The sequence below is a fragment of the Rana temporaria genome, chromosome 3 (assembly GCF_905171775.1).
Source record: "Rana temporaria chromosome 3, aRanTem1.1, whole genome shotgun sequence".
Classification (NCBI taxonomy): domain Eukaryota; kingdom Metazoa; phylum Chordata; class Amphibia; order Anura; family Ranidae; genus Rana; species Rana temporaria.
Window position 1 is genome coordinate 223935029 of NC_053491.1, and position 18466 is coordinate 223953494.

At 40.2% G+C, this 18466-nt stretch overlaps 1 protein-coding gene across 1 annotated transcript in view; it reads left to right on the forward strand.

Annotated features, from left to right (window-relative positions):
- CCDC87 (coiled-coil domain containing 87) overlaps positions 1 to 18466 on the forward strand; it is a 120245-nt gene that overhangs the window by 91607 nt on the left and 10172 nt on the right. Inside the window, exons 14-17 of the mRNA XM_040344338.1 lie at positions 4819 to 4933; positions 9535 to 9638; positions 11850 to 11965; positions 16910 to 16953. Coding sequence (XP_040200272.1) covers positions 4819 to 4933; positions 9535 to 9638; positions 11850 to 11965; positions 16910 to 16953 — 379 coding nt within the window. The remainder of the gene's footprint in view (positions 1 to 4818; positions 4934 to 9534; positions 9639 to 11849; positions 11966 to 16909; positions 16954 to 18466) is intronic.

Sequence of the window (18466 nt, forward strand, 5' to 3'; positions counted from 1 at the left end):
CCTCCATAAAGAGTAACTGTCACCACCTGTTACTTTCACAATGAATGTTTACATTCCTTGTGACAGCCATAAAAGTGATCAATGTAAAAAATAAAAATAAATAAGAACAAATGTTTTTTTTAAAGTGCCCCCATCCCCGCATTCTTACGCAACAATGAAAACTCATACGCAAGTCATGTAAACGGTGTTCAAATCACACATGTGAGGTGTCGCCGCAATCGTCAGATTGAGAGACATATCTATTCAATCGGCGTAACATCATCTTTCACATTATACCAAAAAATTGGGCTAACTTTACAGTTTCATTTTTGTTAAATTCATGAAAGTGTATTTGTTCCCCAAAAAATGCATTCAAAAGACCGCTGCGCAAATAAACTGTGACATAAAATATTGCAACAATCACCATTTTAGTCTCTAGGGTCTCTGCTATAAAAAAAAAAAATATATATATATATATATATATATATATATATATATATATATATATATAATGTTTGGGGGTTCTAAGTAGTTTTCTAGCAAAAAAAATACGAATTGTAGCTTGTAAGCAACAAATGTCAGAAATAGGCTTAGTCGTTAAAGGGATAATAAAAAAAAAAAAAAAAGCAGATTTTCCTACTGCTTTAAGTTGTTTTAGAAAAATAATTGCTAATGTACAAAGGAGGGATAGGGGGTCTTTTAGACCCCCTATCCCTCCATAAAGAGTAACTGTCACCACCTGTTACTTTCACAATGAATGTTTACATTCCTTGTGACAGCCATAAAAGTGATCAATGTAAAAAATAAAAATAAATAAGAACAAATGTTTTTTTTAAAGTGCCCCCATCCCCGCATTCTTACGCAACAATGAAAACTCATACGCAAGTCATGTAAACGGTGTTCAAATCACACATGTGAGGTGTCGCCGCAATCGTCAGATTGAGAGACATATCTATTCAATCGGCGTAACATCATCTTTCACATTATACCAAAAAATTGGGCTAACTTTACAGTTTAATTTTTGTTAAATTCATGAAAGTGTATTTGTTCCCCAAAAAATGCATTCAAAAGACCGCTGCGCAAATAAACTGTGACATAAAATATTGCAACAATCACCATTTTAGTCTCTAGGGTCTCTGCTATAAAAAAAAAAATATATATATATATATATATATATATATATATATATATATATATATATATATATAATGTTTGGGGGTTCTAAGTAGTTTTCTAGCAAAAAAAATACGAATTGTAGCTTGTAAGCAACAAATGTCAGAAATAGGCTTAGTCGTTAAAGGGATAATAAAAAAAAAAAAAAAAGCAGATTTTCCTACTGCTTTAAGTTGTTTTAGAAAAATAATTGCTAATGTACACAGGAATTTGCTTCCGAATTGCTTTCCTACTTCATACAAGTCAATGAGAATGCAGAAGCAGCTTAAACAGCTCAAAAGAAACTAGAGGTAACTCAGAAGCTACCCAAAGAAACCTCAGAAGTTATTTGTAAGCTTATCATAAACACCTTGGGAGTGAGTCAAAAGTAGGTCAAAGCAATATATACAGGAGTCAGAGAAATGCAAATGCATAGTAAACCACAACTGCAGCTCCAGTTGTAAGTTTTCTTTTCCACTATCTTCTGCTTACATACCCATCCAGCCTTGATAGATAAATACTGCAACCACTTATGTGTTAACCTCAGAATATAAAAGAGGTCAAATAAGTAAACTAATAAAAGTGCTTTATTAATGAAGATCACCATCAGCACCAGGTAATTGAAATGCACACTCACAGTACTATAAGACCTCACTGCATTAATAGATTACAACATGTGCAGCAGATGTTACACTCCTGAAAGTTCCTCCATATAGGGATAGCTCTCCCGATATTGTGATCATAAAAAAAGAGAAGACACTTCTATGGTGGAGCAATATTATCTATTCAAACCAAAGAATAAAAACTATAAAAGCTACCAGCAGAAACGTACATAGAATTCTGCCACCCAAACCAGAGCAGGCAGCTGCAGTCTATTTTCTCCACTGTAGGTGGCGTCCGACCACAGTGGCATTGCAGTTAGAGGGGAAGTCAAGAGGAACATAGGGCCAGATTCACAAACGAGATACGACGGCGTTTGTTTCTAACTATGCGACTGATTCATAGAATCAGTTACGCATAGCTAGCCCTAAGATCCGACAGGTGTAATTGAATTACACTGTCGGATCTTAAGGATGCAATTCTAGGCCGGCCGCTAGGTGGCGAGGCCATTGCGGCCGGGGTAGAATATGCAAATGAAGACTTACGGCGATCCCCGAACGTCCCGAACGGCCCGTCGATCTAAATCTACGTCGTTTCCGTCGAGTTGTGCCGCGTAAAACTAGGGCTGAGCCCTAGTTCTCTTAAGCCATGGTAAGTATGGCCATCGTTCCCGCGTTGAAATTTAAACATCAACGTCGTTTGCGTAAGACGTCCGTGAATGGCGGTGGACGCCATTTACGTTAACGTCTAAGCAAATGACGTCGGTGCGACGTCAGTTAGCGCAATGCACGTCGGGTAATTTACCCGACGGACCATGCGCTGTACGTCCGGCGCGGGAGCGCACCTAATTTAAATGGGACTCGCCCCATTCGATTGGGCCCGCCTTGCGCCGGACGGATTTAAGTTACACCGCTGCAAATTTCCAGGTAAGTGCTTTGTGGATCGGGCACTTAGGCAGAAAATTTGCGGCGGTGTAACTTAAATCGGAAAAGTTAAGTTGCGCCCGCTGGCTGTGAATCTGGCCCATAGTTCCTGTTTGGTTTCCTGCGTCATTGGGGAAGCTATCCAGTTGGATGCAGCCACCCCATGTGACTCTGGCAGTCATCTTGGGTCAGGCAGAGCCTATATAAGATTCAAATATAAATGCTAAAAAAGAAACCTGTCCAGACTAATTGCTTTTATATTGTGAGTCTTTTTTTAAGACTGTGGTGAAGGGTTTGGCTACTGATTATTAGGGGTGGTAGAATTACAAGTGTTTTATAACTCTTTGTATAGTTTTAAGCTTTGTCAATAAAGAGGTCATTTTTACATATACCCCCTAGTGTCTCTTTCTACAAATTATCTACTGGTTTAGCCACTTGGGGAGGGATTGACTGCTGTTTGCTCCTGGGTCTTTGCCAGGGTATTGTTTCTTAGTACTTCAGCAGCTATAATAACCCCCTAGCTCCCAGGCTTGGCATGTACTTTGCGTGTGGGTAGTGTAGGGTCACCCGTCTGACAGGGAGAGGTTCCAGATGAGTAGGGAAAGGATAGGGACAAGTCTCCCTTCCTGGAGACCTTCCCATTTGGGCACAGATCGACCAGGCCGCATTCCACCCCTCAAACCAGACGCTGTTCGCACATCTGAGACCTGTTCTGCTACACATTGCTGTTTGTATTCTCGGTCGTGTTCTGTTCTCTGCAACTGGACTGTGAGTGTTTACTGCTGCCATACCATGCTGCACCTCCCCGCAAGCATATGACGTCAGTTTTATTGAAAAAGATAACATCTGTATGTATTAAGAGGTATTGCAGCAAATTTTAAGTGGAACTGAAGCTATATTACAACAGACTGCAAGCAGGCAGGCTATTATAGTAGAAGAGAAATACAATATCTCTTCTTCAATAAAATACACTTGCCTGCCTGCACATAGCTTTCTGCAGCATTTGAGCTATGCTGCATATGTTTAGCTCAACTTTTATCACTGTGTGTCGGGATGACTGACTCCTGCACACAGGCAAAAGTGGCATCACCCCCCACGCTGGCCAAAAGTGATGCCCTGGACCAGCAGCCAGGGAGAAGATACTGGTATTTGGCCGCACGGGACCTAGACCATTAGAGAGGAGGTAAGTATAGTACCTTTAGTTCTGCTTTAACTGCTAAATCTTGCTTGATTCTGTTCTGTAGATCTGATATTTAGATAAGCCATTCCAGGACTACTATGATCAAATAATCAGATCCATATCCGTTTTGGCATCTCCTACAACTAAACTGTAGATGAAACTCCTAGCTTAATAAACTTCGGAAATTAGCTAAGTATGCCACATCAGAACACAATGCCCATAATTTGAACTCTAATTTGTGCTGATATCTGGAAGGGGCAGTGAGCCAATTACAAAGTATAAGGCCGCGTAAACACGGTCGGACAAAACCGATGAGAATGGACCGAGGTTCAGTTACATCGGTCCAAACCGAGCGTGTGTATAGCCCATCGGTCTGTTTTCCTTCGGTCCAAAATTTTAAAACATGCTTCAAAATCGAACCGATGGACTGCTGCCCGATCGATCCAAACCGATGGTTAGTACAGAAAGCATCGGTTCAAAACCCGCGCATGCTCAGAATCAAGTCGACGCATGCTTGGAAGCATTGAACTTCGTTTTATTCAGCACGCCGTGTGTTTGACGTCACCGCGTTCTGACCCGATCAGACCATCAGGCCACTTCAGCGGTGAACCGATGGAAATGGCCCGTCGGACCATTCTCATCGGTTTGGAACGACGGTGTGTACGCGGCCTAAGAGTTGTGGGAAATCAACTATTTTGTTAGGATGTTAACAGAAAATTATTGCTGTCTACATCTTGAAATGGTGCCGTAATTTGTAATCAATAGCACAAAATTGTGGCTTAAGTTTTCGTTGTCTAACCTACCGTATCTGTCAGTGTATCATACAATTTATTACATACATGGAAGGAGTTAAATCCAGCGGGCATGGTGGTATAAAAACAAAGATAAAGAAGATTATGGAATATATTTTGTAATTTAAATGTATTTTTTACATTTATTGTTGTTGAATTATTTTTACCTCTTTGTTTCTGCTTGGTTATCAAGTCTTGTGCAACACATGCCTACTGACAAAGAAGCTTCCAGAGTTTATAATTCCTGGCTTGTTTGGTGGAAGTCTGTTGTCAACACTGATGATTACATGAAATATGTATCTACACAGGTACAGTCTTTTCATTTCTATCGAAAAAAAAATGTTTGTTTTCTTCTGTAAAATAATTGGAAGTAGGCTTTCTGCACATATAATGCAGTGAAGTAAATTCAAATACCAAAAAAGAAATAGTTGGTATTTTGCACACTTTTAAAAATGTTTAAAATAGATCTAACTTGGAGACCTAGATAAGCAAGAATGGGGGTTCATAGTCAGTGCAGAAGCCAGACACCTCCAGAAGAAAAATCAAGGTCAATATTCAAACCTTGGACTGTAAGGCCCCTTTCACATGGGGCAGTGGAGGTGCGGTGACGGTATAGCAGCGCAATTTTTAGAGCAGCTATACCGTCGTATTTACCGTGATATTTGGCCGCTATCAGTGCGGTTTTAACCCACACTAGCGGCCGAAAAAGGGTTAATACCACCGGCAATGTGTGTATATTTCAATGGGAAGGAGCGGTATAGGAGCGGTAAACACCCCGCTCCAAAGATGCAGCTAGCAGGACTTTTGGAGCGGTCCTGATAGCGCTAGTGACCAAACCCCTATGTATCTTATATTAACCCACCTCTTGTGTTAGGGTCAGAACCGACTCGTTTTCAGGTTTTGAATGTCTATAAGTATCACATAAATTTGTTTATTGCATCAAGATTTTTTTACTTTGTCTGGAACCTCTATTTAAACAATGTAATAGAAAAAGAATCCTTTTCACTAAATTATAAAATACTGTGGTGAAAATGAAGACATTTATGGTGTTAGGGTCAATTCTGACCCAGTTATAATATAGGATTATAGGACACTAATAAGTGCCAAAACTGAAATCATAAACACTCTCTCTGCTTAGTAACACTGACAGCCAATCACCTCTCAACCCTGTAAGCTGTAGTTAGGGAGGGGCCTATCTCTTTGCCTGCTTGTCTGCTTCTCTAAATAAAGTAAAGAAACATAGGACCAATACATTTCAGAGTTGCTGAGGTTTATTTTTACCATTTTTTCAATTTGAAAATGAGAGGTATGCTATCAAAAGAAAGGTCTAAGGGGTCACACCAAAAATATTAAAACCAATCTTTTCAAGGATAAAGAAGCCTAACAAGGTAACCAAGAGGTAAGAAACAAATTGGATGATAAATAATTGTTCAGAGGGTATTTTATGGCTGATTTAAGACACGGGTCAAAACCGACCCTTTAACATCATGGATAGTAACAGAAAGCTAACATAAGAGGAGGGTTAAATCTTTTTTGTTCAATGTAATGTAAGTTTCTATACTGAAAATATTCAGGAATGCTTCCTGACAGAGCTATTTACCTACTAAGGGGGGGGGGGGGGTCTGTTTCACATTTATAGTTGAAAGAAGTCATAACGATTGTCATAATAGTAACTAATATATTATCGTATTTAAAATAAAAGATACTGATATTTAAAAAAAAAAAAAAAAACGTGCTTACAGTGATTATGCTACTGGAAATTCAGTATATATTGCTATTGTAGCTGAATCATTCTGAAATGAATATGTAACAGCAATTATTTACATTTGATTCTTTACAATGTAGTGTTTGTTAACATAAACTATTTGTTATTAACCACTTGCTGATCGCTGCACGTACATATGCGGCCTGTCAGTAAGTGGTTATATCAGCAATCAGCTGTCTAGTAAAAGTAATCCAGGGGGCTTTACAGCTGCCTGATTACCTTGATGGTACTGGAAAGAGCCACCCTCAACCCCCCTCTTCTGCATGGTGGTTCCAGGACTCTCCTGTTTCTCCGGAGAGTCCAGGACCAGTAAAGGAGGAACATCAGTTCCTGGATCTCTTTTGTGATTAATGAAACTGAAAGTGATGATGATTTCCTCACTTTCGGTTTCAGAACTACAGTTTCCTGCCAGGTAAGCAGCTAATTAAGCATAATCTGTGCTTGTTTAGCTGCTTTGGGGTTGGGGTAGACATTGGGGGTCTAGTAGACCCCTGATATCTTTTATAAAGAGTACCTGTCACATGCCCAAAGCTATCACATAGGGGGCTTGTGATAAGCAATAAAGTTAATAAAAAATACATTTCAAAATGATTTTTAATACAATAAATAAAAAACAAATAGTTATTATATTGTGTTTGTGTACTCTAATATAAATTTTTGTATATTTTTCCTGAAAACGTGTGTTTCATAAATGACTGTAGAAATATTAAGTGACATAAAGAATTGCAACTATCACAATTTTATTCTCCATAGCCTCTTTCCTTTAAAACATACATAATGTTTTGGGGTTCTAAGTAATTTTATAGCAAAAAAAAAATCTGATTTTACCATGTGTGTGAAAATGTAAAAAATTGCCCTGCAATCTAATGGTTAAAGATATTTATAAACCATTTGACATTATTAGATCTGGTTATTTACAGGCAAGGAATAGTGCAGAAACATGGGCTCAGAAGTTGCAGCTCTAGGATATAGCTTTAGGGCTAATGCACAGAGAGCTCAAAAAAGCCTGCTTTTACAGGCGTAGAGAGTTTCTTTGTTTTGTTTTCTCAGCCTGAAATGTTGCTCATATATGTAGCAATGTGTCAAATCTGGGAGTCCATTGCCATGTGTTAGCAAGCACTTATGGATATAGCTGGATTCAGGTAGGCGGGCGCATAGTTGCGGCGGCGTAGCGTATGGCATTTACACTACGCCGCCGTAAGTTTGCAAGGCAAGTACTGTATTCACAAAGTACTTACCTGTTAAGTTACGGCGGCGTAGCGTAAATGCGGCGGGCGTAAGCGCGCCTAATTCAAAATAGGCTGAGGGGGCGTGTTTTATGTTAATATGGGGTGACCTGACGTGATTGACGTTTTTTAGGAACGGCGCATGCGCCGTCCGTGTACATATCCCAGTGTGCATTGCGGCAAAGTACGCCGCAAGGACGTATTGGTTTTAACGTGGACGTAAATTACGTCCAGCCCTATTCACGGACGACTTACGCAAACGACGTAAAATTTTCACATTTCGACGCGGGAACGACGGCCATACTTAACATTACTAGTCCAGCTATACACCTGAAAATGCCTTACGTAAAGGGCGTATCTGGACTGCGTCGGCCGGGCGTACGTTTGTGAATAGGCGTATCTAGTGATTTACATATTCTATGCCAAACTCAATGGAAGCGCCACCTAGCGGCCAGCCTAAATATTGCACCCTAAGATACGACGGCGCAAGCCGTCATATCTTAGATAGGTTTAAGTGTATCTCTGTTTGAGAATACACTTAAACTTAGGACAGCGCAGATTCCGAGTTAGGTCGGCGTATCTACTGATACGCGGGCCTAACTCTTACTGAATCACCCCCGTAGAATACAACATCATAAGGCCACAAATGGGGACATCTTTAAAACAAGAGCTAAGTACAATTTTGAAATGCATTCATGGAAATTGTTTTACCTGCTAGGTGTTGTAATTCTTTAGAGCCAGTTTAGCGGTTCAGGCACCTCCACCAGACAGCACAGCCAGATACTTAGCCTACAGTGCAGCAGCATAGCTTGCTCAAGGACGCTGAATTAAAACACACCCCAGCTTATTAATATTTGGGTTATGATGCAGCAGCAGAATGCTAATGAGGTCATTCCCTTAACCTACTTGAGGCACCTCTCCTATCAGCGCGTTCACTGCAGGATGTGCACGTGTAGCAGAGCCTGATTGGCCCTCACTGCCCCTTTTATTCCATGTGCTTGTTGTAAAAAATGTATTACAAGAGGTGGATATCAAGACAAATTCGGCTACTGGTTCTTTTTATTTGCAAAAAATGTGTTACTGCGCTGATCCAAGACAAAATTGATTGCAATTAAAAAAAATGCAATTCATGAGATGCTATTAGACTGAGTGCTAAATTATGTGCAAATGCTGCAAATAACGTGCTAGATTAAGTGCAAAGTTGCTAATAAATATACTAAATGGATAAACAATCAGGAAAATATATATGTGTAAAACCTATGTGTGAATACAAAAGGTCATTAGAATATAAATGCTATCAAGACACCTTAGATATGCAAAATACTAGGAATTTCAATATGAAACAGCAAACAGTTATCAATATGAAACTGCAAACAACTGCAGATGTTTTTTTTTTTATCTTAATGCATTCTTTGCATTAAGATAACAAACCTTTTGTGTGTAGCAGCCCCCCCTCAGCCCCCCTAATACTTACCTGAGCCCATCTCGATCCAACAATGTTGCACGAGACCCTCATCTGTCCGGGACTCTCCCTTCTCATTGGCTGAGATAGCAGCGAAGCGCCATTGGCTCCCGGCTGCAGCTCTGCTCAGGTGCCCCCATAGCATGCTGCCCAGTCTAGGTCTCTTACAAGCAGTCAGAGGCATGCAGTGCCTTAGATCTCACACTGAGATACATAGTTATAAGACTGTATGCACAGAAGTGCATAGGTACCCTTTGCATAACAGGAAGTGGACTGCGACTTCAAGACAGTTATGTACAGTTCAAATTTCAAAATGTTCCCCTAACATAGCAACTCTTCACTTTTTTAAACTTTCAAACATATTTTGTTGATGTGTTTATGCCAGATCACTACTACACTATTTTCAAAGTCATTTATGTTAGTTGGTCTATTTCTAAGTTTACATCCTTGTTTTAGGACCTGGATTACCTAAAGGTGATTTACCATTTATATAACAGTGATTCCGAAGAAGAAGAGCAGGCACGTGTTGCTTTAATAAATAAGCAAGAAGAGAAAAAGAGGTTTGAATATTTATTTCATTAACCCATGCATAAACACCAGTTTATTTAGTGGTTTTATTATAAAGGGGGAAAAAAATTATTCAATTTATGAACATTTTTTTTATTCTTTTTTTTTATTTTTATTTTTTATTTTTAGCACACAGCCATAAAACGGTGCAAGTCTATAAAACCAGAGAGAAATATACACTGTTGTTCACAAAGTCTACAATTCTGTTGAAGTTGTGGGTTGCAAGTCTGATGCCGCGTACACACGGTCGTTTTTCGTCATGAAAAAAATGTATTTTTTCAGCATGTCCAAAAAACGAAGTTTTTCCAACTTCATCATTAAAAACGATGTTGCCCACACACCATCGTTTTTAAAAAATAATGAACAAAGCGTGGTGACGTACAACACGTACGACGGCTGCTTTTAGCTGATTCCTTGTTAGTAAAAGACGATTTGCACTTTTATGTCTGTTACAGCGTGATGAATGTGCTTACTCCATTATGAATGGTAGTTTTACCAGAACGAGCGCTCCCGTCTCATAACTCGCTTCTGGGCATGCGCAGGTTTAAAACGTCGTTTAAGCCCACACACGATAATTTTTTACAAGCCGAAAAACGACATTTAAAAAACGACATAAAAAAATGCAGCATGTTCGAATTTTTTTTTTTGTCATTTTTCAGAAGCCGAAAAACGATGTGAAGCCCACACGCAGTGATTTTAAATGACGTTTTTAAAAATGTCATTTTTTTTCATGCCGAAAAACGACCGTGTGTACGCGGCATAATGCTTTCTCCCAATCACAGAGGTTACTTTTTTCAGTGTTCAAGTTCAAGGAAACAGAATTAACATGATCAAGCTGTTAGATGATCATTTGGGTGTTTTGCTTCTGGCATCGCTGTCATCTGCTATTATCAAATGTTGACTGCTTAGGCTGATGTCATCGGTGCAATCCTGCTACTGGCGAGAAATTGCCAGTGGCAGTATTGCTATGAAGAACATAACAACGTTAATTCTCACCTACTTGCATGTGTTGATGCCTCGCCAGCTGTATGAGCAAGGCATTGTTCTCTTGATGCCGGTTTACGTTCTACAGAGCTATCGGTATTAAGGAGTGATGACTTTCTGCCAAAGCCAGCATGGCAGTGACACATACAGAAGCAGGTGAGTGTTCTCATCGCACATCAGCCTCAGGCCCAGTACACACGTCCGAGGAACTCGACGGGCAAAACTCATCGTTTTGCTCGTCGAGTTCCGTGTTGAAGCCGCCGAGGATCTCGGCGAGCCAACTTTCCTCATTGAACAACGAGGAAATAGAGAACATGTTCTCTATTTGGCTCGACGAGGAACTCGTCGGCTTCCTCGGCCGAAAGTGTACACACGCCGGGTTTCTCGGCAGAATTCAGCTCCGATCGAGTTTCTGGCTGAATTCTGGCAAGAAACTCGGTCGTGTGTACGGGGCCTCAATCACAACAGTAGTGAGCAATTGTAACAGAACGATCACAAAACCCATTGTGAATTACCCAATATGCCATTGGACATCAAAATGATGCCATCATAAAGTAAAGCAGAAATTGTACTGTTGCTAACTATAGCAGTTTAGGTGTTGGCACCCATATTTTAAACCATATAAGAAAACTAAAACATTAAATTCACAATTTGCTATCTGTAACAGGTCCACTTTGCTCCAATATTCTGTATGCCATAGCCAAAATTATTTATTTTCCATAGTTTTTAGACATGATAATGAATTAACTGTAAGAACAAGGTTTGGATAATATATGACTGTTGAGCTTGTTCTACACTGAATTCAACTAAAGTGCTGATTATTGACTACTAGGATTGGGATTTTTAATGCTGAGCCTTTAAAGGTAGATTGATTTATCCTGCTGTAGTAATATTATTTTATACCACTGCGATTTTACTAATCAGATGGGAACACTTTATCAGCAGCAGCTTAAAGGTTTTTATTATTTTTTTCTTAATACATCCACAGGGTTGTGATTGTACAGAACATGTGTACTTTCTGTTAATTAAAAACCCCTGTGGAACAAGGGAAAGCTTTTACATTGTAGAGCCCTTATTGTTTTGTGTTCTGCATTTTCCCTTGCCAAATTAATTTGCCCGATTCGACGGGGGGTCTATAACAGGCTGACTTTATTTTATTCATAGTAAAATGATTGTGTTCTTGGTGCTAATAATGATAATTTTAAAATATTTTTGCATAGGCAACGGGAGAAAAAGATTGCAGATCTCAGAGCAGAGAAACAAAGTTACAGCCCCGGCATGTGGAATGTCAACAGCATAATGCTTGGGGGTCTCGGGTCAGACCCACCTGTACAGGGTAATGTTATCTCTCAGATCTTTTGCTATAAGCTACACCACTAATACTAAAGAAGGCTTCATGTACACGGGACGTTTTTACAACCTCTCCTGAACGATTTTCCTTGACAGTTAGTAACCCACATTTAAATGTCAGTGTTGCCGCATTTACATGCCGCGTTTAGCTGTGTTTTGCCACATTTGGCCACGTTTTGCGTTTAGAAGTGTTTTTAACCACTTAAGGACCGCCTCCTGCATATATATGTTGGCAGAATGGCACGGCTGGGCACATCCACGTACAGGTACGTCCTGTACTAGTACCCAGCCGTGGGTCGCGGGCGCACGCCCGCGGCACTCTCCTGCGACCCGGTCCGAAGCTCCAAGACCGCGGGACTCGCGGACCCGATCGCCGCTGGAGTCCCGCGATCGGTCCCCGGAGCTGAAGAACGGGGAGAGACGCGTGTAAACACTGCTTCCCCGTTCTTCACTGTGGCGGCAGCATCGATCGTGTCATCCCTTTTATAGGGGGACACAATCGATGACGTCACACCTACAGCCACACCCCCCTACAGTTGTAAACACACTTCAGGTCACACATAACCCCACCAGCGCCCCCTGTGGTTAACTCCCAAACTGCAATTGTCATTTTCACAATAAACAATGCATTTTAAATGCATGTTTTGCTGTGAAAATGACAATGGTCCCAAAAATGTGGCAAAATTGTCCGAAGTGTCCGCCATAATGTCGCAGTCACGAAAAAAATCGCTGATCACCGCCATTAGTAGTAAAAAAAAAAAATTGATAAAAATGCAATAAAACTATCCCCTATTTTGTAAAAGCTATACATTTTGCGCAAACCAACCAATAAACGCTTATTGCAATTGTATTTACCAAAAATAGGTAGAAGAATACGTAATTTTTTTTTTATATATTTTTGGGGGATATTTATTATAGCAAAAAGTTAAAAATATTGCATTTTTTTCAAAATTGTCGCTCTATTTTTGTTTATAGCGCAAAAAATAAAAACTGCAGAGGTGATCAAATACCACCAAAAGAAAGCTCTATTTGTGGGAAAAAAAGGACGCCAATTTTGTTTGGGAGCCACGTCGCACGACCGCGCAATTGTCAGTTAAAGCGACGCAGTCCCGATTTGCAAAAAGGGGCCTGGTCCTTTAGCTGCATTTTGGTCCGGGTCTTAAGTAGTTAAAAACTAAAAAAATATATATTTTTTTATTTCAGAATAGCCAAAAGTAAAAAAAATGGCTGTAAACTAAACCCGGCTAAAATCGAGTTACCACGTTTAGCCACGTTTATAAGCGTTTGGCGCTTGAAATGCACTTAAACTCAGCTTCTGAACCCATTTTTTTTGCGTTCCAAAAAAAGTCTTTTAGCAGCAGCAATGTCCGTTTAGCAGCAGAAATGTACATGAGGCCTTAATGTCCATTGTGTAGATTGGCCTGATTGGTTGGAATATGTTGTATTTTTGAAATGTGGGGGCGGGCAAAGTCAGCAATAGGAGCCAGTCTGGCTCTACTGCATGCACATGTGCTGGCAGTAAACATGCTGACAGCAGGACAGAGCAGAGAGGTGAGCATATCGGTGTCCTGCTGCTTTTTTACTGTCTAATCTAGGAATATGTTTAGGTCCTGCTGCAGTACCGTAGCTACAGTTGAGGTCCTAGACCTGGCAATGCTACCTGGCCTGTGTTTGATTTGGCTGTACATTATTAGAAATCATTTGACATGTAAGATCGTTTTTATATTGCCTTTCAGCTGTATATTTAGCTACTTTTCTGGAGTGTAGCTTTTAACTATGTATGAGCATCTTTGAATATAAAAAAGAGCTTGGAAATCAGTTTTGTTTTGTTGCTTGACTAGGCAGGTGGGCATAAATAGGGAGGAGAAAGTGGGACAAATAGAATTTAAATCAGCATTTGTAAAGTAATCCTGTACCCCAGATTCAATTTACAGCAATATTTAGGGAGCAAGCGGACATAAGGATCACCTGTGGTGAAATGGTTAGTCCACCCCAAATCACCTGAAAGCTTCTTATATTTCTTGGGGAGTTTATGGGTGAGATCTCCAAACTTGAGTTTTTGGATCTTTATTTCATTTTGCATTATGTAGAATGTAACAGGAGGTACTGGGATGTACAAAGATAGGCAGGAACTCCCCAAAACTCACAGATGGACAAGGTTGAGGTGGGCATTGTGAAACAGAAATCTCACTGTTAAGGCTCGTACACACGGTCGGACATCCAACAAAATTTCCCTTGGATTTTTGTCTTAATTGATTTGTCCGGTCACACCCATAGCATACACACGGTCAGACTTTTCTGCAAACTTTTCAAAAAATTTCTCAACATGACGTGGTTTTTCTGCTCTTTTCTGCTCTTTACCGCCACCCTTTGGTTAACTTCTGCTATTGTTGGTTGATTTTAACATTGGTTCTGAGCATGCGTATTTGTACTTTGTCCAAAAGTCCGATTGTTTGCTGTACACACGGTCGGACTAGGCACCATCGGACTTTTGTTGACGTAAAGTTGGTCCATTTGCAGACCAAACTTTTTGTCCGATGAAACCCGAAAAAGTTGGTCCGATGGAACGTACACACGGTCGGACAAATTGGAAAAGTTGAATATTTTGAAGTTGGTTGGCCAAAAGTCCGACCGTGTGTATGGGGCTTTAGAGTGTTCAAAAGGTAGACATAGCCAGGGGATTACTCAGTCAACCAGGCTACACCTATACTGTACTGTACTTTCACTATACTATCACTTGAGCGAACAGACCCTTTAAAACCTCCGTAAATGTTTATCTTATATGGTCACTTTAAAAAGGCCATGCACACACCAGGTGTGACAACTGTACGTTTATTTCTGTTGCGTGTTCAGATGGTTCCTCCCACTGCATCTCAAGCAAGGGTTGTCTTTGCGTTGCATTAAGACATCAATGACGGTAGATCTCTTACCTTAATGTGGCCAGAGAAAATTATCTGTCTGTGTCTATAGGCAATATACACATTGGATACCTCAATTGGGTTGTTGTAACTGCATCCTTAGCATAGCTATTTAATCATAGCATTCTCTATACTATTGGTATAGATAAGCTCATCCACACTGCTACTCAAAAGAGACAAATAGCTAGATTCAGAGAGACTTAGGCTGGCGTATCAGTAGATACGCCAGCCTAAGTCAGAATTTGCGTCGGCGCTAATTTAAGCGTATTCTGGTAACCAGATACGCTTAAATTAGGCTCAGATACGAGTGGCGTAAGTGTCTTACACCCTCATATCCTAAAGTGTAATTTTTAGGCTGACCGCTAGGTGGCGCTTCCATTGCGGTCGGCGTAGAATATGTAAATCAGTAGATACGCCTATTCACGAACGTACGCCCGGCCGACACAGTACAGATACGCCGTTTACGTAACGCATTAGCAGGCCTAAAGTTATTCCATCAAATAGATGGAATAGTAATGTTAAGTATGGCCGCCATTCCCGCGTCGAAATTCGACGATCACGTGACTTCATCAGGCTGATGAAGTCACGTGATCGTGACGATACGCGTCGGGATTGGTAGGCAGGACACACCACAGCATCTGACGAACGGACATACGAGTTCGCCGCTCGTAAGGATTGTTGCAGAGTTCCTGTATTTACATGTGAGTTTTAACTTTTGTTTTTAATAAAATCAGTTTACATTGCTGACTGGGCTATACTATGGGTATGTTTCTTTCACCTCTTTCCCATCACAACGCCACCTGAGCGCTCCATCTGAGCCAATGAGAGAGGGATAGGAGTTACCATAAGCCCACAGCAGCTGAGACAGCGTTACACACTGAGAAATCCTGGGGAGACCAAAACAGCCAGCATCTGAACCCCGAGAACTAGTAGAAAGAAGCAGAGGAAAGATAGAGGGACTGACGAGTGCGGTACTCGTGGATATGAGCCTGAGATCTCTCACCCACATGTGAGTGCACTCCCACCCGCCAAGATCCCAATTGCTAATATCTTTTTTGTGACGGTATTTCACCATCAGCCTCTTTTTGTCCTTTTACTTTGTTTTTTCATGTTAAACATCGGATGGAGATTTACATGTGTTATTTGTGGACTGTAACCATCTAGACCAGTTTGACCTGGACATATTGTGGTCAATTCGAGGTGAGCAGCTGGGTTCACCAAAGGTGTTTACATGTAACTTTGGTGTTGGCTCAACTATCCTATTTCACCTATATTACGGATCCAAGGGTCTCATATATATTTTCTTCAGAACTTTTTTCCGTGTTTCTTTTCTTAAAGTGTATCTTTTGCATTTTCATTTTTGATTTTTATTTTTACACAATACCTGCACCGTTGGAGATTAGGATTTATCTCTGTTTGGAGCACACCAATACACGGCAGGACTGCACTGGATCTGGACCTCCTCAGAGTGCAGATTTTTTCATTTTTTCATTAAGGACTATCCTTGTATTGGTTTCATTGCTATATATGCCTTATAATATTGTTCTCACTAAATAATATTTTCACTAGTCACTTATAAACACTACCGCCCATTATACACTCCTTGCCCCACACTTTACAGCGCAAGTATTGTAATTTAATCTTTCTGTTTCACCTTAGTCTATCGAGGTAGACTTTTATATTTGCAGCAGTATTTTTAGTTTGTTCCCCTTCCCTTCACTTCTCAGACAGCGCAGGAGTTTACCCTATTTATATTTCTTCCCTAGAAGGTTTAGAAAATCTTAGTGATTTGCTTTATTAAATGTAACTGACACAGAATTTTATAATGACAAATTCTGGACACATCATAATGTGCTGATAGTAGCAGAGCTGTCAAAAAATCTCTGTTTCCATTGCTGGGGTTCAGGAACTTGAATAACAATACATATATATCTCTTCTTCAAAGTGTGTTGTTTGTACAATTACAGTATGGCCATTTAATGAACCATTGTTTTCACCTGGCTTATTTTCAGATGCTGACTTGGAACTAAAAGGATCACTGAATACTTCATCTCAGGTATTTTACAGTTCTTTAACCAATCTGCAGTACATTCTCCATAAACTCTCTCTAATGCCTTGTACACACGATCGGAATTTCCGATGGAAAAAGTCAGACGAAATTTTTTCATCAGGTATTCCAATTGTGTGTGTGCCCCATCAGAGTTTTTTCCATTGGAAATTCCGATGGACTTTGAAAGAGAACGTGTTCTCTTTTTTTCCGATGAAAAAAATTTCTATTGGAAATTCCGTTCGTCTGTATGGAACTCCGATGGAGAAAAAAACACTCATGCTCAGAATCAAGTCGACGCATGCTCAGAAGCATTGAACTTAATTTTTCTCTGCTCGTCGTAGAGTTGTACATCACCGCATTTTGGACGGTCGGAATTTGGTGTGACAGTGTGTATGCAAGACAGCTTGAATGGAATTCCGGTAGAAAAATCCATCTGAGTTTATCCCAACGTAAATTCCGATTGTGTGTACGGGGCAATAAGCAAATTACTGTATGTGTGAATACACTGTACATTTTAGCACCAGACATATAAATATGTTTGAAAAACTGGCAAAGCAACTTTTTTCATCAAAGTCAAAGCTTTTCCCAAATTTTGGATGCCATATTTGACTGCTGTGCCTTCCATAACGTAGTTACATACAGTGCCTATCTTACTGAACTAAATATCTATTAAAGAAGGTTCCTCATCATCTATGTGGGAATTCTCTGAGCTCTAACCAAGAATGAAAGCTTAGTTATACAGAGACAGCAAAGTTAACAGAAAAGGGCTATGAATGATTGGCCACTTTTTGTGGTAGTATGGTTTTCAGCATTCTGAGTTTAACCAATGCTGATGGTAAGTGCAGCTCCGGCAGTTTCTTTCCTTGTTGGCAGAGACATCACTCTCTGGATTGCAATTATTAAGGATGGCATTTAGACTATAGGTGAAGCACAGAATCCACTACTTAGTAAATAGAGTGCACCTGTGTGTAATTTCATCTCAGTATAAATACAGCTGTTCTGTTAAACCCTCAGAGGTTTGCTAGAGAACCTTAATGAACAAATAGCATCACAATGGCCAAGGAACACACCAGACAGGTCAGGGATAAAGTTGTGGAAAAGTTTAAAGCAGGGTTAGGTTATAAAAAAATATCCCAACCTTTGAACATCTCACAGAGCACTGTTTAATCCATCATCCGAAAATGGAAAGAGTATGACACAACTGCAAACCTACCAAGACATGACCGTTCACCTAAACTGACAGGCCGGGCAAGGAGAGCAATAATCAGAGAAACAGCCAATAGGCTCCTGGTAACTCTGGAGGAGCTGCAGAGATCCACAGCTCAGGTGTGAGAATCTGTTCTCAGGACAACTATTAGTCGTACACTCCACAAATCTGGCCTTTATGGAAGAGTGGCAAGAAGAAAGCCATTGTTGAAAGAAAGCCATAAAAAGTCCAGTTTGCAGTTTGCGAGAAGCCATGTGGGGGACACAGCAAACATGTGGAAGAAAGTGCTCTGGTCAGATGAGAGCAAAATTT